The 23,033-nt window shown below is 38.0% G+C and overlaps 1 protein-coding gene across 10 annotated transcripts in view; it reads right to left on the reverse strand.

Annotated features, from left to right (window-relative positions):
- The window catches only part of GAB1 (GRB2 associated binding protein 1), a 95,510-nt gene that overhangs the window by 19,523 nt on the left and 52,954 nt on the right, over window positions 1–23,033 (reverse strand). For 8 of the 10 annotated variants that reach the window (XR_005256732.1, XM_038135245.1, XM_038135241.1 and 5 more), the window contains exons 2-5: window positions 20,048–20,342; window positions 9,350–9,563; window positions 6,177–6,257; window positions 1,710–2,311 (exon numbers count right to left, since the gene is read on the reverse strand). Coding sequence is in view for 9 of the 10 variants with exons in the window: in XM_038135245.1 (XP_037991173.1) it covers window positions 1,710–2,311; window positions 6,177–6,257; window positions 9,350–9,563; window positions 20,048–20,342 (1,192 nt within the window). In the remaining variant the exon portion in view is untranslated. The remainder of the gene's footprint in view (window positions 1–1,709; window positions 2,312–6,176; window positions 6,258–9,349; window positions 9,564–20,047; window positions 20,343–23,033) is intronic. The other 2 variants (XM_038135242.1, XM_038135246.1) reach the window with 1 other exon arrangement.

Consider the following 23,033-nt stretch of genomic DNA (forward strand, 5'->3'; position numbering starts at 1 on the left):
CTTAGCACTCATCAGTTACAAGCTGAAGCACTCACAGTAGCATTTTTCCATGGCAAGAAAAGAGACATTAATTTTTGCTTTTAAAGAAGTAGCAGAGTCTATCTTTTAATTGAGCATGTGTAAGAACTTAGTGCAATGAGTGAGAATCTGGGCCCTCATGAAAAACCTAGTCTAAAATAAACAAACAACAGATGTAGTTTAACATCTGGAAAAAGGTTTTCTGACTGATGCTCTTTGCTTGGAAAGTGCTAAATCAACAGGATCCCATATATTGCAGGAACAGGAACTTCTCTCAGCTCCCCAGTGTGGTCTCCAGGGGCTTTCAGTTGGAGTGGACTGCTGCAAAACCAAAGATCTCTCCCTTTTTGGAGTACTGGCTCTTGGCAGTCCCCACTAAGCACGTCCTCAGCTCTGTGGCTGGTTATTTGCTGGACAGGGATCTTTGTGAGACTCCTGGCTCCCAGGTGCTGCTCATCCATGCATGCAGCAGGCTGCCTTACCCTGTGGCAGGGATGCCCCTCCTCATGATACCAGCACAGAAACTGGGTAAACTCTGGGATTTATCCCCACCTTGCCCTGAAAAATAACCTTTGAAGTTTTTTTTAAGATTTTCACTACAGAGGAAAGATAAACAATTCTGCTCTTAAGTACCAAATTTAAACAATGTCTGCCTCAAGAAAATTAGTCTTTCTGAAAACAATCTCAGATTCAGTATAGGAATACTCACCTATAAACTTAGCAAAATGAGTGTGGTGGTTTTACATGGGAGAAAATATTACATGAAAGAAAATAAGCAAAGCAAACAAGGATTTTTCATAGTGTTCATTTGTAATTTTAAAACACTAACAACCACCAATATTTTATGCTCAGTCTACAAAATGAATGACAAATAGGACAATAGTATCTGAGCATCTGTATGATCCCATCCATTCTGTATACTGCCTCCTCTAAAAGCCTTGTATTCATCCCTCATTTCAAACAATTCTCCTTTAAAATTATCTGTAACATAAATATTGACTTATACAAATAAAAAAAATTCACTTTAAAAACAACACTGTAATGCCCACTTGCTTCAGAAATCTGAAAGAAAATGAAACCCTTAGCCCAAGAGTAGTTAACAAGACAATACACATGACAGCACATCTGGAGTAGCAACATTTAGGTGGCCACAAGGAACAACTTTAATTTTACTAAAAGACTGCAGTAAGCATATCTATCACATGGACAGAAAGAAAGGCTGGCGGCAATGATCATCAAATCAGGGTTGATCTCAAAGGTCTGGGTATACACCATATCCTACTGATCTTCATGAAACAATTTCAGCTTCTGCAGATTGCACCACACTTCACTAAGCTCACTCTGGACATTCTGAAAGACTGAAAATGGTAGCATTGAATTCAGTTATATGAGCTTATTTCCAAATAAATATGTCTAGATCTTCAAATATTTTTAGCCAAGGCTGCATGCCACAGTGCAATATATATCCCTTATGGATGTTCTGTGTTTTGCCGTTTTGATGGTTTCCTTTAAAAATCTCTGATCCTCTTTCTAATATATTTTAAACATAGTGAACACAGACCAGTTTGTGAGGGGCTAAACACTTGTTCCTACAGGCTAGAAATGCCCCTCACATTATTCAGCCCATCTGTATCATTCAGATCACATAACTCAAGACAAAAATTCTGCAGGATAATGCATGGAATGCTGACCTTTCCGGAAGACATTCAGATCTCCCGTTGAAATGGTGTTACTGCGCGAGGGTGGCGCTCCTGCAGTGGGGATGCAGTAACTGCTGTCAGTGTCTGAAGCAGTGCGACTGATGCTACAGGTTTCCACGGGAGATCGATCTGCTGCCTGGTGAGGTTTGGGTGGCCGAGGTGGAGGGATGTCTGGAATAGTCTCCAGTTTTGAAGTCTGAGACAATGCTCCCTCTGGGAAAGTTCGTGGGATCTGATAAGTACCTCCGGGTGGGGGGGGAATGTCATAGCTAATGGAGATGTGCCTCATCTGTGCGTCTAATGACGTTGCTGACGGGGTATTGAAAACATGTTGCTCTCCTTCGGCATCAGTTCCAGATGGAGACGCTGCCTTGGGCAAAACATCCTGGGAGTAACTCCTAGGCAGGTTGTAGAGGCTGGAGTCTGCCAGTGTCAGCGCGGAGCGGGAAGGCGGGGAATCGTAGACACCCAGCTGTGGGAAGAAGCCGTTCACAGCATGCTTGCTCCCTGATGCAGCAGGGTTTTTGTGGGAGGGGAGGTTATCATTGCAGTCTGTTTCTGAAGAGCTGGATTTTGCAGAGTCAGCCTGAGATCTACATGTGAGATTGTGAGATTAGAATGTTGATGAACACACAGAGAAAAACAAACATTGCAAATCATAAACACAATGTTTATCATGTAACCAACTGAAAAGTCTAACAGTGCATTCCAATCTTTTTATTTTATTTTTTTAAAATGAGATGCAGGAACTCAAGTATTAAACAAACAGGAGTACCTAGGTATCCTAAGTAACTACATTCATACAAATTTATTCATGTGAAATATATAGCACAATTGTGGAGCTTTACCAACAGCTTCACAACAGGTTGATGTTTCATAAAGCAAGTGATTTTCAGGATGCCAGTTTGAAGCCAAGTTTGGGGGCTGGAGATTTTTTAATATTTTTTTTTTTTTAACCCATGCTGCAAACTAGCAACATTTTATTGGCGCTGTTAAAGGTAAAAATAAGATGCTCAATTCTTGGACTTACAGTACATGCTCATTATAATCATTATGGAAAAAATGTTAAGAAGAGAAAAAATATGACTGCTTGTCACTCCCCTAAATGTGTGCCTGAAGTTATACTGACCATATAAAACCCATTTGAAACATGTAAGGAAAAGAGAAATAAGAGATAAAATCATAAATATGACAAAAATAGTATGTTCTTTGAGGGGAAAAAAATCTATAGGTTGCATGTGCAACAGAGAGCTTTTGTCTTGAATGCAAATGAAGGCCATGTTGTTAGATAAAGCAGCAAAGTGCTTTACTTTTGATTTCTTAGGAAATTCTTTTATGAGAACAGCACTCATTACTACTGGTAGTAACCACTACCAGTAAACTTACATGGAAAGTAACCACATTACAATAATTTGATTTCCTTTCTAAACCTCTCCATTTACTGTGATCCAGGCAGAGAAATTCTGTTATCAGTCTGGCTCTTTGCTTAAATGAAAGTCAAAACAGTGGCAAAATACTAACACTGGAGATGGTAGTGGTGTAGTTAAGGAAGTCCATACACTTTTTGATCAAACATACCATATTTCCTATTTTCATTACCTCAATACCATACAAAATTGTGTTAATTTATACATGCATATGTAAATATTTCAGCATGCATGTGTATCAATGAATAACTGCAATACAACTCTTAGTAAACTCTAAGCTTAAGCTCAAGCAATAGGACCACACAGTTCCAAAAGTTCTGAGGAATAAAATACATAAAGTACACCCACTATCATAAGAAGCATTTCCCCCCTTATTTAACAGGCTCTGCACCTCAAAGTGATAACAACCAATATTTATTGTTCTCATTTCATTTGTCAATAAGTTTGTGCAAAAATTTCTTAAGGGTCAGCTGGATTTATCTCCCAGGTTTCTGGCAACCTGAGGAAAAAGGAATCCAGTTAAGCTATTAATTTAGGTTCCCTCTCTAGTCATCAGAAGAATGGAGACTGTGTGAAACACAGTCTGTTCTTAGATAGCCATCTAAACCCAACGAATCACGAGCGAAGTGCCTCTCTGCCAGCTATCAGGGGAAACAACATTATCAGCTTGGAATGGACATCTGCACCCAAGAGAAATATCATTCATCTCACCAACTGGTTTTTGTTCTGTTTAACAGCAAAGATAGAATCTTCCATCAGGACAAGAGGCTTATGACAGCTCTCATTTCAATTTATTCACCTTTTCCTATCAGCTTATTCTTATTGTTTTAGCATTTTTCCATTAGAAAAAATATAGTAATTTTGCTCTGATTACTATCTTAAACATAGATTTCAGTTCTGTCACTGGTTAGAACAGATTTCTAGCTAACTCTGAACTTTAATCTGCATTTAGTTTAATCAACACCCCTGGAAAAGAAGATAAGTTTTGTCATTATTTGTTCTTCGCATAACCGAGGAAGTAACACTTCCAACATTCCTCATGATGCTGACCATGAGTATATATTTCTCTTGTTTCTTAACAGTTGCCTCAGAGCTTCAAAAATTCATGCATGAACCACTAGAAGTTGAAAACACTTGCAAAATATAGAGCACATAGGACTGAAGGAAGCACATGAGGTTACAGAGTTCATAATAGATTGTGAACACTGAGGTCAGGCCCTGCTGCAGCCCTTCCTCTTTATTCAAAGGATTGATTCAGGAGTTCCTCACTTTCTAGATGTACTCTCCTAGTTTTATGACATCCATTTAGACCAAAATCCCAGAAAAAGTCAAGCATTTTTCAAATATGGCAAGGATTGGGATCTTTAAATGTTATATTATAGAAATAAAGTGGGCACTCTACAGAAACTGGACACTGAAAATCAATTGCAGAAGCAAAGTTACTAGTTCCAGTTCACTAGGATATACTTTAAAAGAAAAAAAAAATCGAAAACTTTAGGAATAAAACATAAACACTACATTTATCTACAAAAACATGCAGGAATATATAACCAAAGCTCAAAAAGAAACAACAGCATATTTACAATGCCAGAGCCTAAGGATTGCCCATGAAATGCAGAAATAAATGCTATCCTTTTTAAATATAGGAGTTTTTCTGTGTCTAACTGAATGATGCTTCCTCTTTCTTGACCAGAAGCACTTGTGCAAACAGAAGGCTTTCAAAAACATGATAATATTTTTTGATAATGGCTTTATAATTTTGATAATGATAATGGCTGCCATGAGGCAGCCAGGTCTGTCATTTGCTTAGCTGATGGAAACAGCTTACATTACTTATTACAAGAGGGTATTTCTGATTTAATTCACAATTTCGAAAGTAATCTTTTGGAATCAACATCTTAGTCCACTGAAATAGTTTTCAAAATATGAGTGGGCTGTAAGCAATCTGATTTTGCACAACTGAAAGTTTGAAGACACTGTGAAGCAAAGAAAGCAGTTTATGCCAAAATGAAGCCAAAGAATTCAGCCTCAGAGTTTTAACTATTTTAAAAAGTCAGCATTAACCACTGATCATGATAAGAGCACCATATATAATTCTGAAAATGTACAGTGCATAGCTGACAGGAGCAGACTGTACTCCTGTTTTTTTGGGGTTTTTTTTTATGACTTCTGTACTTCAGGAATTTTATTTTTTCCCTTTAGTACAGCTCAATTAAAAAAATGAATTGGCTTAAATATTCCATTAACAAATGGTTATTATGATAAGTATTAAAGGGTTTTTACACCTCCATTTAAAATAATGGCAAAGCTGGATGTAACACAACGATAACTCCTCACTTTATTAGCAGAGGATGACTATGACATGAATTCAGTGTTATCACATGTGTGCATCACATATCTGCAAATTATGGTGGGAGGCCAAACTACCCCTTACTCAGTGCTAGGACTAGCCATTTCCTTCCACATAACAAGAAAAGAAAACTGTCCAATTAGTTGAGCTACAAGGACTGGGCATTAAGATGCACTGAGAGGAGGTGGGGCAGTGAGGCAAGGGGAGCCCAGTAAAAAGCCAGCCTCCATGGACTAAAAGCCACTTGTTGACAGAGACCCAGGAAAAAGTATATCAAGTGTTTCAGTCTGAGGGGTAATAATCTCCTTTTTACAAATAAAGTATTTGGGCTGGCTTGACCACTCATCCTTTTCAGCTGATTCTTTTCCCATCCACAAGAATCAATATGACTGATTAAACAGAATATTATAAACAAAATGGCAGCAAAACTGCTGTTGTGTGCCAGCAATCTGGGACAGCAATAGCATGCATAGAAAAAAACAGGATAGACATAAAAATAAATAACATCCAGACCTCTTTTCAGGAAATGGAAGCTAAAGTAATATAGTTTTTCTGTTAAAACTCATGGAACACCATGCAAGATGAGTCTCAAACAAACAATGTTTTCAGGCAAGTTAATAAGTTAATGGCTCTGTGCTTAATTTCTCACACGTGTTCCAAGAATGGCTACTGTTCACTCACTGAAGTGCAATCTTTTTACTTTCAAAGTCTTCTAATAGCAGGTATTCCTGCCCTTCTTCTGAGAGCAAAGGTGACTCTTGGCTGGTTCATACACAATAGGAAAGATGAGGAAGACAACATTTAGTATTTCAATACACCTATCAAATGAGCCAGAACAAGAAGGGATTTGAAAGCAATGTTTGGCTGCATTTTCTTATCTAGGATCCAAATACAACCTTAAACTCTCCCTAAATGCTACAGTGAAACAACGCTCTTTCTTAACTTAGCAATGATCAGAGCATGAAACTATTTTAGACTAAGTACTGCACGTGATAGTTACAGCTGCAATTGCTGCACACAAGACATTCTCACAACATGTGGTACACTCTATGACACTGTAATGGAACATTTAATAATTATTTTCTAGATCTGAAACACTACAATTCTCAAAAATCCAAAAGAGGTGACTCAGATACATCTGTGCTTCACAGTGACCCATCTCACCCAGAAAAGAACCTCAAAGCCTGGAAATAAAATTCAGTGGTTCCCAGGATACCTGTAAAGTAACATGCAGAATCAGAATAGAAAATGTTTGCTCTGCATATTGGTAATTTTAAAGTCTAAATGGAAAACATTTAAGTAACAGTACCTGCCTGTTTAATTACAGCTATTAGGCCTTGCAGTTTACATTAAGTCTGTATGAAATACCCAGATAAATTGTTCCAAGCCTGGAAAATAGGAAAATTATGCAGCCATTTAATTTTTTTTCTTTCTTCCTGCCCATAGGGATATGGATTGGGGTAGAGTGCACTCTTACTAATCATCTTAGCAATGTGCTACCTAGATACACAAAGCTCTCATTCCATAGGAAAATGTCTATATGCTCTATACTCTGTCCCAAATCCAGCAGCTTACCTACTTTACCAGACATAAAACATAGGTAGTCCTTTTAGGGGGAACTGAAAGTCCGGCACAACTGTTATTCTGAATTTTCATGATCACAGCCTTTTTAATGAAAGGACACAGCTTTTTAGTTACAGAAAATAAACTAAGCTCATATAATCTCCAAGTGATCATAATGTCAGTGTCTTCAGATATTCCTATTAAACCATCATTTATTTAAACAATCTCTACACTCCCAAAGATTTTGTTCTGTTCTTTCAGTTCACTAGGTATTTTATCGCCACTGGACCTTTTGCCTTCCCCAGGACCTTCTTTCTCCCCTGTGTCACCAGTGACTTCCTTGAGAAATTTTGCAGACTAATCATGAACTTTATACTTTGCCACATTTTGCGGCCCCTTCTACGGTCTCCTCAGCCTCTACTTAACCCACGCATCACATAACTGTGGAAGTCAGGTCAGAAAGTCAATTACACATCCCAACCTTCATAATTCCTAAAAACACCTTCATGTTTTGATGGTAAAACTCTGCTCTGAGCCTGTCCCTCACAGAAGCAAATGGGCACCCAGACACATTTCTGATAGGCCAGGATTGCTGAAATCCAAGTCAATTCTTCTGCCAAGGCATTCTAGAAGTGATACCAAACTTAGAAGCTTTTGGCAGGAACACTGACATTCCTCTTTGGCATTATCAGCTTCTAAACATCACTAAACACTGAAACCTTCAACACTGGGTTTCCCCTTCCCCTGCAGGAGGTTCTGGAACATTCCATGCTGCCTGTAACCTGCATGTTCTATACTCTGGGGAAACTGTAGGCTCATTCCCTTGTTTCATAAGGAAGACTGTAAAGGGTGGATACTTTTCTACATAATCATCAGTAAATGGAGCAGGAAACTCCTCAGGCACAACAGAGCAAGATAAAAATGCCAAGGGAGCACAGAGCACATGGCACGGGTAAAACTGGCAGAGCATCAAGGTGTTGATGCAGAAGGCACTGCCACAAAAAGGTAAGGCCCTAAAGAAGCATGTGAAATAGTCATGCAAACACTCTCAAAGGAAGCTTTCCTCAACCTTCTATGTACTTGTCTGTAATTACAAAAATAATATGATGTTTTGTTAATTTTTCTGTAAATATCCCAGCAGATTTTATTTGAAATTACTGCAGGAAAGAAGCTTGCCAGAGGGATTTATATGATTCTCCTACAGAATGTCCTACCCCTGGACATTATCTTCTCAACTTTTCCAACACCTCTAAGCAAACCCTTCAAAATCAGGAGAGGCTCCTCAGGAGCTTGTCCAGTCAAGTTAATTTTTGGTTCTTTTAAATAGTTTTTTTAAAAGAGGACAGAGACTCCAGTATGTCCCTAGGCAGCCTGCTCGAGGAAAGGCCACCATGATCCATTCTGGCAAACCACAGTGATATTTCTCAGGTAGCTACTACGAATATCATATCCTCCACCTATGCAGGAGGTGCTGTGGATTTATTTAAGTTAGAAGTAGCAGCTGGAGAAATAAATAGAAATTTAGTTCTGTAGAAGTTCTAATTTTTTCCTTCAAATTTCCTATTGCACACTTCTCTGGAGAACTGACTGTGTAGGCACTCTTTATTCAGTAAAAAATAAAGCGTATTTGAGTTTCCTTTTAAGTACCTGTTATTAGGAAAAAGCTGAAATTCAGGATATGGAAACTGAGTGGTTTCAGCCTCTGCATTCCTAGTTATCATAAAATAATTGGGTTTTCTTCTTGTTTGAGAGTCTGAACCATGCTAGCAATAGTAAACAAATGCCACTTGAAGATCACTGTACTCAGTGATGTGGTAACCTGGCAGGTGATAACAAATTCAGCATGTTTTCTAAACCCCTTCCATGAAAGCTTTAACTGACAAAACTGGGGAACCAAATGCCAGGAAGGAGAAAGGCTAAATTCCTCCAGCTTTTTCTAGTACTAAACTGGACTAAGCACACCAGATTGTGGCTAAAGAAAGGGTATTTTGTGTCATGCATTACTCCAAGCTCCAATAGAACTCTTGGATTGCTGCATCACTGTGATACTTCGTGTTGGCAACTGCTGTCAACACTTTTGAAGAATGCAATATAACACTGATCAAACAACTTACTATTGCAGCAAAAGGGTCAATGCATAGAATGAAAAGAAAGAAAGGTTACAGGCAGCTTCCCTGTGTAGATTTGTGCATCCAAATGCTCAATGTCTCAGTAGTAAAACAATGCATTCAGCACAAACATTCTTGGCCTGTAACATAAATAAGTGTTATTAAGAAACAAAAGTCACTTACCTCATAGGTTCAGGTTTTTTACTTTGACAGTTTATTAGCAGTAAGTAGTCTTGAGGATCTTCTTGACCAGAGGAAGACTCCAGAGGGGGGACGTTAATAAGCCGATAAGGAGAAGAAAGGGAAGATTCTGCTTGCATGGAAGGTGGTGAAGTGTTGATAGGCAAAGGTAACTCAGTAGATGGTTGTAAAGAACTAACTGGTGGCTTCACAGCATCTGCAAACACAAAAGAAAAGAATTCTTTATATAGTGAAGAAATAGTTCTTCAATAATAGGAAAAGAAAATTATTAACAGAGGATGGAAAAAATCTCAGGTTTTAGTTCAAATTTGTTAAATTGGACATGAAAACATCTGGGTGTTAATGTTTGTTTCAGGGTATTTACATTTATATATATCAATCTTTATCTTTTCAAACTGCAATCAATTTCTTAAGTAAGCCTTGGAAACAGAGGTTCTGCCTTATTTAAAGACTTATTTAACCTGCTTTCTGGCCACAGAAAGAACAAATATATCGACAGCTGCGGTAATACAGCTAAAAAACCAAATCTGTTGTTTTAATCAAGAGCGGGCAAAAGCCCACAAGTTAGTACTTGAACATGGCAATCTGAGTCAGGACTTGCAAGTATTCATTCCTTTTTGACCAAGGTCACTTCAACATTTGAGATTAGTCACTAGGCAAGACCTGGCCACTCTCAATATCTGAAAATCAACAGGAAAACTGCTGCTTTGGCAATGAAAGATTCTTTACAACTACAAATATGATGCAAAGGTACAACAGGTAACATGTTCCACTAAGCCCCCTGCTTACATACCCGATTAAAAAAAAAATAATTTTATTGTTGTGCAATAAATGAAGGAGTTTGGTTTGGTTTTGGTTTCCTTTCCTTGTTTCGTTTTGGCTTAGTTTGGATTTCTTTTGGGGTGTTGCACTGTGGTTTTCTTTTTTTTTTTTTTAAGTAACCTTATCTTTATAATTCTTATCCACGTCCTATCCATATATATTCTAAAGTAACTTCTTTTTTCCTTCCAAATACATATATCCAGACTATTAAATTATCTGGGAGACTAGAAAATATAGATATGATCAAACATTAAACAATAATTTGGCTTTTTCATTGTTTTAATGACATTGACTAAGAACAACATAATTAAGCAAACTATTTCCCAATTATCAGGGCTTACTTGCAACTCATTGTACATTCCAATTTGAATATCCCAGGAATGGATGCTGATTATTAGCATTGTTTAAATGAATGTTATTATCCAATCCTTACAGTCCAGCTATGCACTACAAAGTAGCTTATTCAGCTTCAGCTTCTCAGCACTACGCTGGGAAAAAAAAAGATGAGCAGCCCAGAACACAGCCCTCCTGCTTCCAGTTCTGTGTACACCAGGTACAAGTGATTTAGACATGGAAATAGAAATAGCAGCACTTGCTTTGAACTCCCATGGCATCTAGACAGGCTCAGAAATCAAATCCCACCACACCCATGTGGTTGGAAGAAGTCTAGGTGTATGAAAATTCCTCAACTCAACCTACCTGAAAAGGTAGGATAGCCTAAAAAGAGTTACTAAGAAGGGCTGTGGCTGACCTATTCATCAAACTAGCTAGCAGAAGAAAGAAAAGAAACAGACTGTATCGAGCAATCACACCCATAAAAATAAATTTATGCACCCAGATCAGATAAATAATAGTATAGAGATGTTTATGATTCTAAAAATCTTTATACACTACATTTCTTGAAACACATATTCCTAAACTATGTCCTATGGTTTAGAAAAATGGGGGGAAAAAAAGGTAAAATTCATTACATTAATTGTTACCTGAAAACTTAAAAATACTTAAAATAGCTGATGTTTACTTAAATACCCTTGTCTTTATAATTCCTACGCACTTCCTATTTATTTGTATTCTAGAGTCACTTCCTTTTTCCTTTCAAATACAACAGTACTTGGATGCAAAAGCTACTAAAAATTAGTTTATTTTCTACATGCTTAAATATAAAACATGAACAATTTTCTATCATTTAGGAAATTCAAGAGCTTGAAGGAGCCTCTTTGAGGCACCTACTAACGTTTCTTGATTCCCCTAATGCAGGGGTTCAACAGCAAGAACAGAGAAATGCCTGAATGGAGCTACCAGGAACACACTTTTTGTACTTTCTGGAAAAGTGGCAGTGGGAGAAAGCACAAGCAGCTCTCTGCCCTGTCCCGTGCAGAACTGAAGAATAGAATTAAATGTAGGCACCAGTAAGAGTGGGGAAGAAAAGTTTTCTGCCAAATACATCATTTTTTTGGCCACACTTAGAGATGAGATCCTCAAGAGCTTCCCTGTGCCTCAGTGCCCACCCCATTCCTGGGCCTGGTGACACACAACCTTCTTGTCATTGGAACTGCTCAGTGCCAAGTTCATAGGAAGAGAAAAAAAAGAAATCAAACGATATCCTTGGGGCTTCCAGGGAAGATGGGTGTGTCAGTCAGTCCTCATGCAGTCAGGGGAGCCCAGCGTGCACACAGTAAGATGCCTACATGATCTGATGCAATTAAACAGACCAGGCACTAGCATTCCCAGGAAGAGTAGCAAAACTCAAGGGTGACTTTCCAGGGAAAAATAAAATAATGAATTTTGAAAGAGGGCAAATGTATCCACTAAGTCTGATGTACTGCTTCAGCTTCTGGGGCATCCCGAGACAGAGGCTGCTTCCACAGCCTCTGCTGACCTATCCTCTGACACACTGTTCTCTGAATTTCTCTTACTTCTTTGAGTGTCTTTATATTTTTGACCTTTACTACCATCCTGTGGCAGTGAGGTCCATGCCTTACTACACATGACATGAAAACCCACTTCCTTTTAATCCTGATATATTCACTTGATATATTTCAGCTCCCATCTTCAAAGAAACTGTGAACAATTGCCTCCTACTCATAATTCCCATTCCCAACTTTACACAACTTTGTCAGAGTTTTTACTGAGTTGGTACTGCTTAATTTTCCCAGATGCAGAAGCCATTTCATTGCACATCTGGTTTCGCTTTACCCTTACCTTTCCTAGCTCTGCTACTTTTTCTTTCCTGAGAAGAAAAACTAACTATTGCACACAAAGCATTAAAAAAAAAAGTCTAGGACACACTGATTTAGAAAGACATAACAATGATTAATTCTATTCCTCTCCTTACCTTTCCCTTTCAGTTGTTACTGAATATTCAAGGTGATGCTGTCCAGCTGTCTGGAAGCTTTATGATCTGTTCTCTGAGCAAGAATTTGGAGCCCATTAATGTTAATGGATTGTTAGGGACACTTTCCTTCTGATGAGTTGTCTCATTTCTTTTGACACAGATAATACTTGATAAAATCCCTGATCTTCCCACAGATCTGTGTGGGGTTTATTTGAGATTGGTGATTGTGTGGTTTGGTTTGGTTTTTTCAGCATATAAAGCATTAACTATTAAAATACCAACTTTCTGATCTGAAGTCCATCCTCATACAGGCATTTTGTATGAGTTAAATAGTGTGGGCTAATGCCATATTGAAAGGTCTACTGAATTTCGTCTAAATCACTTCAGATTTGCTTTATGCATTGATGCCATTTCAAATTTAACTACAAGGGAAGAAGTAATGTTAAAACTTTCATCACTGAGCAAATGAAGACTCTTTGCCTATCTGCACCCTCACAAATATTCTCTTCAGCCAAGTACTCCTGAAGCTGATATAAAGGAAAGTTGCTCTTCCAGCAGCCATTTATGATTTCAAAGAGTACATCATCAACTTGCTCCACTTTGGACTAGCAGTTTTTTAGGGAAGGGGTCATCTGCACACCAAAGAGCGTTGTAAGTCATTTAGTTTGTTCCCAGAGCTCAGACACTCAGACTGCTTTGAAATAACTGGGAGCTGGAAAAACAGCCAGAAAATTTAACATGGAAATTAGCCTAACAAGAATCCTATTTTGTTTTTATAATTCCTGGATTCAGTACAGCTAGAACAATCAGCTTTCTCAAAACAGGGCAACAGTTTTATTTTTTCTCAGTTGGCTTGCTATGAGTAGTTACAGGCTTCATTTTCACTAGAATTTATACTTTTTTCTTCATAACCATTTTCATATCTTGTAAAATTTATGATGTAAAAAGAGCATTTTCTGAACAAGAATAACAAAAGGCTCCACTTTCTTCCTTCTTAAATATATAAAGCTACTTCACTCCACAAGTTCCTACATATCTTGCTTTGTGTACAACCTAGAAAATCTGAGTGTGGGAGTTTTTATTTAGGATTGGGTTTATATTTTGGTGTTTGTTTGTTTCTTAATGAAAGCAAGAATTAAATTGTTTTCTACCCTATGATATACAGTCTCTTAATATTCTAATCATGCAAAAACTTGAAATGTTCTCATAGTGAACAAAACACAGAGGCCTCATTACAGCATGCTTTTCTTTAAATGTCAAAATTGCAATCAAAGTAAGAAAATGCATTCTTTGCACATTGTAGGTAGAAATATGAAAACAGAAATGGTATTTTTCCATTGCAACAGTGAATCAGCAACAGATGTGCAATGGCATGGTTCTTCCATTCTTCTGAGATGTTTCGTTCCATCCACTTACTGTAATGCATTTGTTATTAAAATAACCAGTGGCCAACAAAATATCGGAGCAATAACCTTGTCCAAAAATTCACAGATACAATAGTAAGAGCCATAATTAAAAAAAACCCCCACCAAATAAAAACTTCATAACTACATCTGAAGCCTTGAAAGAACTTCTTTGTTTGTTTGAGAAACCCTGGAATCAAAGGGCCACATGTGCATGCACAGAGCACAAGCACGTGTATGCTGGTGGGCACTTGGAACCAATTAATTGTTCACACATTAATTCAATAGATGAGAGCCAGATCTAGCCCAGAAGGGGCACAGACACATGAGCATGGATTTGGGATTTGGCATTAAGGGATCAGCTTGGCATCAATATGAAATCTATGCAGTAAAGCTCCATACTGAACCTTTCTGCTGCAGCCAGAGAAGTCCTTTAAAATGCTCTAATAAAAACTTCCTATGCATTTCATAGGTTTATTTTCTTAGTTTAATATAATCTCACAGTATCTCTCGCTTCCTGAAGATAAACATGATACCCTATTTAAGGAATGAAGAATTCAGCTTTGCACATTATGTCCAGGACAACCCTGCCTCCTGCATCTGAACCAGAAACAAGACCGACTTCCAGGTTCCATCACATGCAGAAGTTTCCAGCTTTCAGAGCTAACATATAAAATTTAGTTCTTGCTATCTGCAGTTCATGTGTAATTCTAAGCTGTAGTTTTGGTTACCCATTTAAAATTTAAAAATACCAAAAGCATTTGCACTTGGAATTGACACCCCCTCTCCACCTGCAATTTTGTTTTGAAGACTATTCATTTAAAAGGAGAAATAAGGAAACATCTGTAGCCTGTTCTCCCCATCTTCAGATGGCACACAGGCTGGGTGACACAGGAAAAATAATCAAGGAGTCATGTTATAGACTAACTTCTCTAGGTGCTCATGAAGAAAAATAGTGCAGCCCACCACACTAAAAAGCTTTGAAATTTTTCTTCACCAAAAAGGCCCAGAGCTTTCCTTGGCAGAGCATACTGCTCTGACCACATGGTGACTTCTCCCAGCTGGGACTCCAGCTCAGTGCCTGGACTGTAAGTACCTCTGTGTTCCAGAGAGGCTTCCATCATGCCACGTGCTGCCTCTCAGCACCTCACGACTCACGGGATAGCAACCCGCAAAACACTTTGCCAACCCTTCTCCCAGCAACTCAACATTATTGTTAACAGCACAAAAAGCGTCAGCAGGAACAAGAGAAAACTAAGTTAATTACCTAGGCATTATAGATTCAGCTTATTTTTCCTCAAAGAAGAACAGAATCACTTTCCATGTGAACTTCTGTTACATGCAGCTGTCAGCTTAAGATAATGACCTCAAACACACAAGATTAAGATTCTCATCATACCCTGATAGTAAATTATTTTTTAAATATTTGTATTTTTGCCTCACATCTTGAAAGGGAAGATCTACTGCTGCAGATTTTGTGCTCTATTAATCATCATCATCATCATCTCACTTTACCACCTGTTCTTTTACTACAGTAGAAGACATCTTAATCCTGTCTGCTGTCTTCTCTTTTTCCTTTGGATAACAGGCAGTGATCATCTCAGCTCGAGCCACCAGCTCCCAGTTCTATTAAACCCTTGATTATTCCTATGCAATTTTGCTAGGAAGTTCTAACATCATTCTTCACAGTCTATCATCACCTTCCTCTCAGTAATTCCACTCTTAAAAAAATCATATTTGTATATCTCAGTGGCCAGTATCCCCCCAACTTTTCTTACTCAAAGTAAGCAACCAAAAAAGCCTTCAAAAAACCAGATTATTCCTGCTAAAACTACTGCCTCACTTATGTGACAACAGACTCACAACTGTTCTCTGGAGAGTTTCTCTCCTAATGCTTACTCTGCTCTTTTGTTATTTTTTACCGCACTCCAGGTCATCAATCACCCATCTTTCTGTGATGTCACCTTTGAGCCAATAATTCTTTTTAACTAATCATATCTGAGAGATACAAAAATGCCTCAACTCTTCATTAAGTACATCATCTCCATAGTGCAAACTTGTTGCAATTTTTTTAAGCTTATTACTTTGTCCTTGCACTTCCCTTTATGCTCTTCCAGAGCCACCCCTCCTTCATCTAGAAGCTCAGCTATTTCTCCTCATTTTTGAGCCCTTTAATTATCAAGGTCTCAAATATTCAACATATGGTATTGGGATGGCAATTTTGCTCTGCTATGAATGCTAGGCCCTGTCATGAACTTGTTAAAGCTGTCAAAGAAGAATATTTTTTGTTTCTTACAGGCAGACCCTTCATGCAGGAAGGACAGCTTAAACACCCCCAATATCCACTATTTATTTCTCAAAGACAAGGAGTCAGGATGGGAAGGTGAAGTTACGTTCATCCTGTCAGTTTCTGATATTGCACCAAAGCTGTGATCAACCTGCAGTGCACGGATTATCAGAACATCATTTTAAAAAAGCAAATATAAAATTTTATTGTTCCAAAGGCAAAAAGGTAGGAAGGCATACACCAGATAGCAGCAGCCTGAAAAGAAACTTTGAAAGCACCATGTGTGAAGCAAGCTGCAGCTCCTTCAATGTATGGTCCTTAAGATGACAGAAACTTTTTTCACCACATTTTTTTATTTATATAAATGTAAATGTAGATTTCAATGTCTTGTTCTTCCCCTTTTTCATCTTCTTCCCTACCTTGTTATTGCTTCTGGTTTATTTTGCTACTGCTATCTTTATTCAAATGAATACATGCAAGTAACATGTTTGCATATAGTAAGATCATTTCCTCCTTTCCCTGCTCTGCCAAGAACAAAATTCACTAAATTACAGAAACATGGAGCTGGATCATATATAAAACATTCATCACAGATGTCTACTAAATTCTAGGGAAGGACTTTCACAGCCTGTGCTTAGATATCCTTCGAAGCGTTTTCTTTATCGTTACATCACTCATTGAGAGAAAAAAAAGAAAAAAGTTCTCTCTTCAGATAACAACAGATCCATGTCCTGCTTATCACAGCTTTTTTTTTTTTTTTTTGAAAGCCAGTTCTTCCCTCAATGTTTTCTTCTCAGGGAAAAAAAATCCTTCAACCTTTCTTTTAATTAATCATTTAAAAAAAAAAATTTCCTCAATTTTTACCTTTCTTTAACATTTATCCTCATCCTGCTGAAAGTATTTCAGAGGACGTCTCCACAGCAGAAGACACAAAACAGCCAGTACCCATCAGGTCCATTCAGTCTCTCCATCCAAGACTGTCTCTCAGTATAGCTCAAAGCAAAACACTGGTGACACATTTTTGCCTTATAGTTCCATTTTAACCTCTAGATGATCTATTATATCATGATCTTAGAGAAAATATTAATTCTAAAAGTGCAGTATGAAACTCTGTGGCAAACCCAAACGCAGTGCTCAGGTGCCCCCCCCCAACTTTGCACATGTGTTTTAAACAGAAAGATGCTACAGAAAGAAATGCTTTACAGCTTCCATTTGAAAACAAGAAGCATTAGCTGAAGAAAACTTAAAACTACCCAGAATTTTATTTTTAAAAGTAAAAGAATTATTTACCTTATTTAAAATAAAAATTCCTTCCTGTTTCTGTCTTGTTTAATTTTAAAATACCTAAATTACTGTGAAACCTTTCTTAAAAGAAAGTCCCTATAAAAGCCAAATATTGCATATATTGTAATTGTAATGCAATCATTACAGATTACACTAGACCATGATGGAACCAGAAATGTGAACACTCAATGCTTGTAAATATGACTGAAGAGCATAAATTATCTACTCTGTCCAAATACAAATGTAACATTGCAGATCTCCACAATGTAGAGATTTCACATGCATAAATCAATTTCTAGTTGGAAGGTCAAAACAAAGCATTAGGTAAAAACACGTACTCAAAATAATTTCTAATGAAATAAAACAAAGAGCAAACTTTACCTTACAGGAATCACTGAGTCTTTGCTATGTATGAAAGCAGCAGCTCAGAGCTACTCTGAGCATTATTTTTCTGGTCTCTGTACAGTTATGAGCAACTCTTTCTCCCTCATTCATCCCAACACTAAAACATCAACTCCCTAATTGTTTTCTAACAGCACTAGCCACTGCTGTCTTGCAAATTTTTTCTTTATAAATCCAGGGAGGCAATGTTTCTAGATTTCCAAATGAACCCCAGAAGGAGCAACAGGGCAGTAGTGTTCCTAGCTCTTGACTGAGCAATAGATGCCAATGACAGGACACTCACAACACATCCCTTAATCAGTCTGGCAAGTGACATTTTTTTCCAGCTTCAAAGCAAACTATCTTCTGCTTCCACAGGTAATAGAAAGATTTGTTATGCCACACACTCCTTTTGTTTAGCTCCAGACTAAAATAATACTGTGTTTTTACTATCTGAACTTCACCTGTTCTTTAACTTCCCAAAATAAGCTGCAGGTGAACACAGATTTTTAAAGTATATTTACAACCTACTCTTCCATTGGCAGGAAGATTCATCTTGGAAAAGTAAGAACTTGGCAATAAATACTCAGCAACTGATTTTCCCGTCTTCCTTTTTTTAAATTCTTCCTCAATGCATTGCAAGGCATCACTAAACAGTGCTGTCAACTCTCAGTTGTGTGAAGTAAAGGTGTTGGAATCATTCAGTGCAGTAGACACCTGTCTTTTCAAACCAAAACATTCAGCCAAAGATAAAATGCCAAAGATGAAACGTGCAATGAGAGTACAATGGGGAGAAGTTATCAATACAACTGACTGAAGCAAAAACTCAGTTTGTCCACATCTATAGCAGGTTTCATCTTCGGTTCAATGACAGAAAACTAAGGGCTAACAATACACCAGGCCCCAGAGGAAAGGTGTGATGGTTTTGAGGGGACCCCACCTCTCTGTTCCGTGTAATGGATATGTGGTCCTTTGTGCTCTGCCAAAGAGCTGCCAGGTGAACATGTTTCCTCCTTAGATGCCAGATTTCCAGTTTGCCCCCAGAACCAAAGACTTCTGCCCACAACTGCACTGGTGCACTGCCCCCTGCCCAGACCTCTCTGGAACGCAGTGACACCTGGCAGACTGAGCACTGAATCCCATGGCAGTTGCTCTCTGAGACGTGCTGCAGGTCCTGGGTGTGCTCAGGATGCCACAAAAACATGCTGGAACTGTCAAAAGAAGAAACCTTCCCTGAATTTGCTATTAGAGAGGCAATTTATAGATGAGGTTTTCATGACAAAGTTGTAGTACAAAACTGCAATAAGGAGAAAGAAAATGGCCCTTTTTTTATAACGCAACAGTATTTTCCAGTCACTTTTAAAGATTTGACTAAAGTGATGCAAGACCCTTTTTCTCCTTCACCTCCTTCAACCCACAATCCTACAAAAAGCAGGGATTTAATTCTAGCCCCTTCAGTCAGGCATGCCTTATGTATAACCCTCTTACCACTCCTATTTAATGTTTTCTTGGAACTGTGCACAGAGCTACAGCAAGTCATGTAACACACTAATCTCCAAAAGGAATGCAGGAATAATAAGTAAATAAAAAAGAATGGATTCAGGACAAGCAATGGCCACAAGGTATTTGCAAGGAATAAACACACCATCTTGCTTCCTACAAGCTGTCTTCATACAGTATCTATTTTGGTAGGATTTGAGTTGGATAGTGCAAAACTACAGGTTATTTTTTGTTTGTTTTAGCTAATGGGGGTGGATTTCTTTTCCCCCAAGTTTCAAAGCAGACGGGAAAATGGTAATATTAGAAACCTGACATTTTGTACTCATTCCTGCTTGTATAACCATATGTTTTTATACCAAATGGGACACTCCTTTGATGATTATGAAGATCTATGGCTGCACATGATTTTACTCAAGATTTTTCCTGTACTTCCAAGAACTAACTTCATGCAGAACAGAAGAGCGTCATCCAAGTTCTACGGCACACTTAATTTGTAACAAATTCTGAATATCTCCCTCTGTTCTGCTTACTTTTTTTGAGGATAACAAGTTTCAATGCCAATACACACAAGTTTTAAAACATACGCCAGCTAAAGATAGTCATCTGATCTTTGAAATGTTCTTCACACATAAGCACCTCACTTTCTCAGAACAAGCAACAGAACTTACCCTCATCTGTAGGGTTGAACCCACAGATATCACAGATACATCGAACCCACTTATTCATCTCCTCCTCACTGTCTGCTACCAAATAGAAAACTCGGTCTATAGTGTTGATATCAAAAATATAGCTGTTTTCAAACTCCTTCTTGTTGAACGTTAATCCAGCATCCACTTGTTGACACAAATTTAAGTCAATAATACGGATAGGCTTCTTGGCATGGTCATTTTTGTAGTATTCCAATACATCTGGATCCCCCGTTAAGCGGCCGCTCCGAAGCACAAACCACCTTCTCTTCCATGCCTGAAAATTGGGGAGAGAGAAAAGGAAGAAAAATTAGAAGGAAGAAATCACACTTTTAAGACCTTTTATGTGTGATTCCTGCCTGGATTAAACTAAGTACTAATAAGTAGTGCAATTATTGTACTAAGATTACACACCAAATACTCGCATTTAACACTGTTTAGGTATTGTTACAGTAGTAGACTTGAAGATTAGTGAATTTGTATTTTAAATTTTACATCTTGACTTTGTTTGTAACAAGTGGATATATAAATTAAAGCACTGTTTATAAAATGAGAAAGCATGAAAAGAAAAAAGTGGGGTGGGGATCAGGAGAGGGGCAAAAAAGCACAAAAAAAGGGCTTCTGAAGGAAGCTGTCACAGGCATGAGAAAGACAAAATAAAATACATCTCTAAGTGTTCCATGGTGTTTTGTTTTCAATATCTGTTGTTTCAGGCTGATGCATTTTAACTGAATTTTTCACTGATAATCAATGATATGACCTACATTTAAGGAATAGACAATGTTCACACTGTACATGCACCTCGATTCCAGGGGAACTCTGCATTTAGAACCTCATCATATTTCTACAGTAGTACTTCTTACAGAAAAAGAGCAACTTTATTATTTTTTGAAACTGTTAGAGAGATGAGGATGGAGAGAATGACCAAATATTGTAGTTTTACCAGATAAACCCAGTCTTTGGGGAAGATTCAGAACAAATTAATTTGATAGTCTGACAATATGCCTATTATATCAGCCCTCCTGATGCTGCAGAAAGAAGCTTGTCTAAGAGAAAAGCAAATGCAAAATGTCATATTCTGTAATGAATCCTTAGCTGCCTTCCATCCCATGGGCCTCCATCACCTGCCATAATTCTCATCAAAGACCTGAACTGAAACCACACAACCAATCTCAGCATACAGCTGTCCTACTGCTTCCAATAGCATCTTTATTGCCCCACTTGGCTGCACTTTTGTTCCTCAGCTCTACCAGCAATACTATGCTAGCAGCTTCTTTTTATACCCAGTGCCAGGATAATGGGCACAGCAGAAGAAACCAGACACACTGCCATTGCTCACTAGGAGAGTTGCACGTCTTTCACACTGAGAAATCTGAAAGTAGAGCCCAGACACAGTGGGGAGCCACCCCTGTGTCATCCATTTTTTTCTTATACTTTTCAGCAAAGTTGGAGACCAAGGTAAATCAGTGCAGTGGCCAGGACACTGTGCATTACACCACAGACTCACACCATGAACCAAGTCACCCCACTTTAAACTTCCTTAGGATATTCAAACAAGGTTGTCAGCAAGTCCTTTGAAAATTTAAAAAAAAAATAAATTTAAAAACAGCACAAGAGTGCATTCATTTCATTTTTGTAGGGGCTACCTTCAAACAAACTAGTGGAAGGGGGACATAAGGGACAAGGAGCAAGTACTGCACTGCCGTCTCCCCGCTCTGAAAAAGTGCTTCGGCTTTGCTCCAGAGACTCATAAAACCCCCACTGCACATGCCTGTTTGGGGTATCAAGCTTCGAAAGCTATTATGAAAAGATAACACAGAAAACAGGAGAAAGGGAAAAAGGACAGACAGCTTAATTAAGGCTTGTGATCCATTCTCCAACTAGCAAAGCTCTAAAAGTTTTTTGATTTTAAGATGTCTATACTTTACAAAACAATTGTATTTACTGCAGTTCTGAATAACAGCATCTGTTTTTAAATGATGAACAGTGTGAATCAAGTCAAAGTCTCAAGCAACTATTTCCATGGTAGCAGTAAGTTTAACTGGTAAACAGTTAAAATGTAGAAGATGTAATAGATTAAACCCCTTCAATTAAGATTTCAAATATGAGTATATCCTAGGAGCACAGCTAGATAAGCAGCATTTAACAGCGACCCAAAAACATTAGCAGAGTTTGTTTTGTGTCCTGCTTCCAAATCAAGTGACAACTTAGATGCTGGGATAACACAAAACTTCAGCAGATGAGCCTTTCTCCAGGCAAGGCTGATCACAGATAACTGCTACAAACTGCTTCAGAAACAAGCTTTATCTTTAACCTCAGCCTACAGTCACTCAGATGAAATTTTCAAAGCAGAAATCAAGACGAAGGAGATTAGAGATAGGAGAGGAACAAGAGCAATTGAGAAGCATGATGCATTTTGTCTCACAGTTTGTGCAACAACAAAATGCCAGGCAAAAAAACTCCATCATCTCTGTATCAACCAGGCGTGCATCTTCTAAAAATTTATTTCTAGTACTGTGTTAGGGAATGAAAGGTTCTTAGCAATCCTGACAATTTCTGTTGAGTATTAATGACTAAATAGGGCTCTAAAACTGAGACAAAACACTGAGTTAAAAAGAATTTCCTTTCAGCCCTTCAGGCTACAAAACAGCAAGTCTTAAATATTTTAAACATAGAATTCAGTCTGCTGGCACCTGCTACTATTTTGAAGAATTTTCACATAGTGCATATGTGAACACTTATTTCAGTCCTATAGTGAGTCACACTCTGAAACTGGCACAGATTATATTCAAAACCAAAAGCAATTCCATAAACTACACACTAATAAGGCAGATACAAAGGTTATCTGGACTACAGTACAAAGCACAATTTAGCAGCAGAATAAAGCTTAAAGCTAGACAAGCAAACTGACATCAGCACCCTTGCTAATCATAGTACAAAAGCGCCTCTATACTTTGTTAAAGTGCAA

This window comes from Motacilla alba, chromosome 4, assembly GCF_015832195.1.
Source record: "Motacilla alba alba isolate MOTALB_02 chromosome 4, Motacilla_alba_V1.0_pri, whole genome shotgun sequence".
Lineage (NCBI taxonomy): Eukaryota > Metazoa > Chordata > Aves > Passeriformes > Motacillidae > Motacilla > Motacilla alba.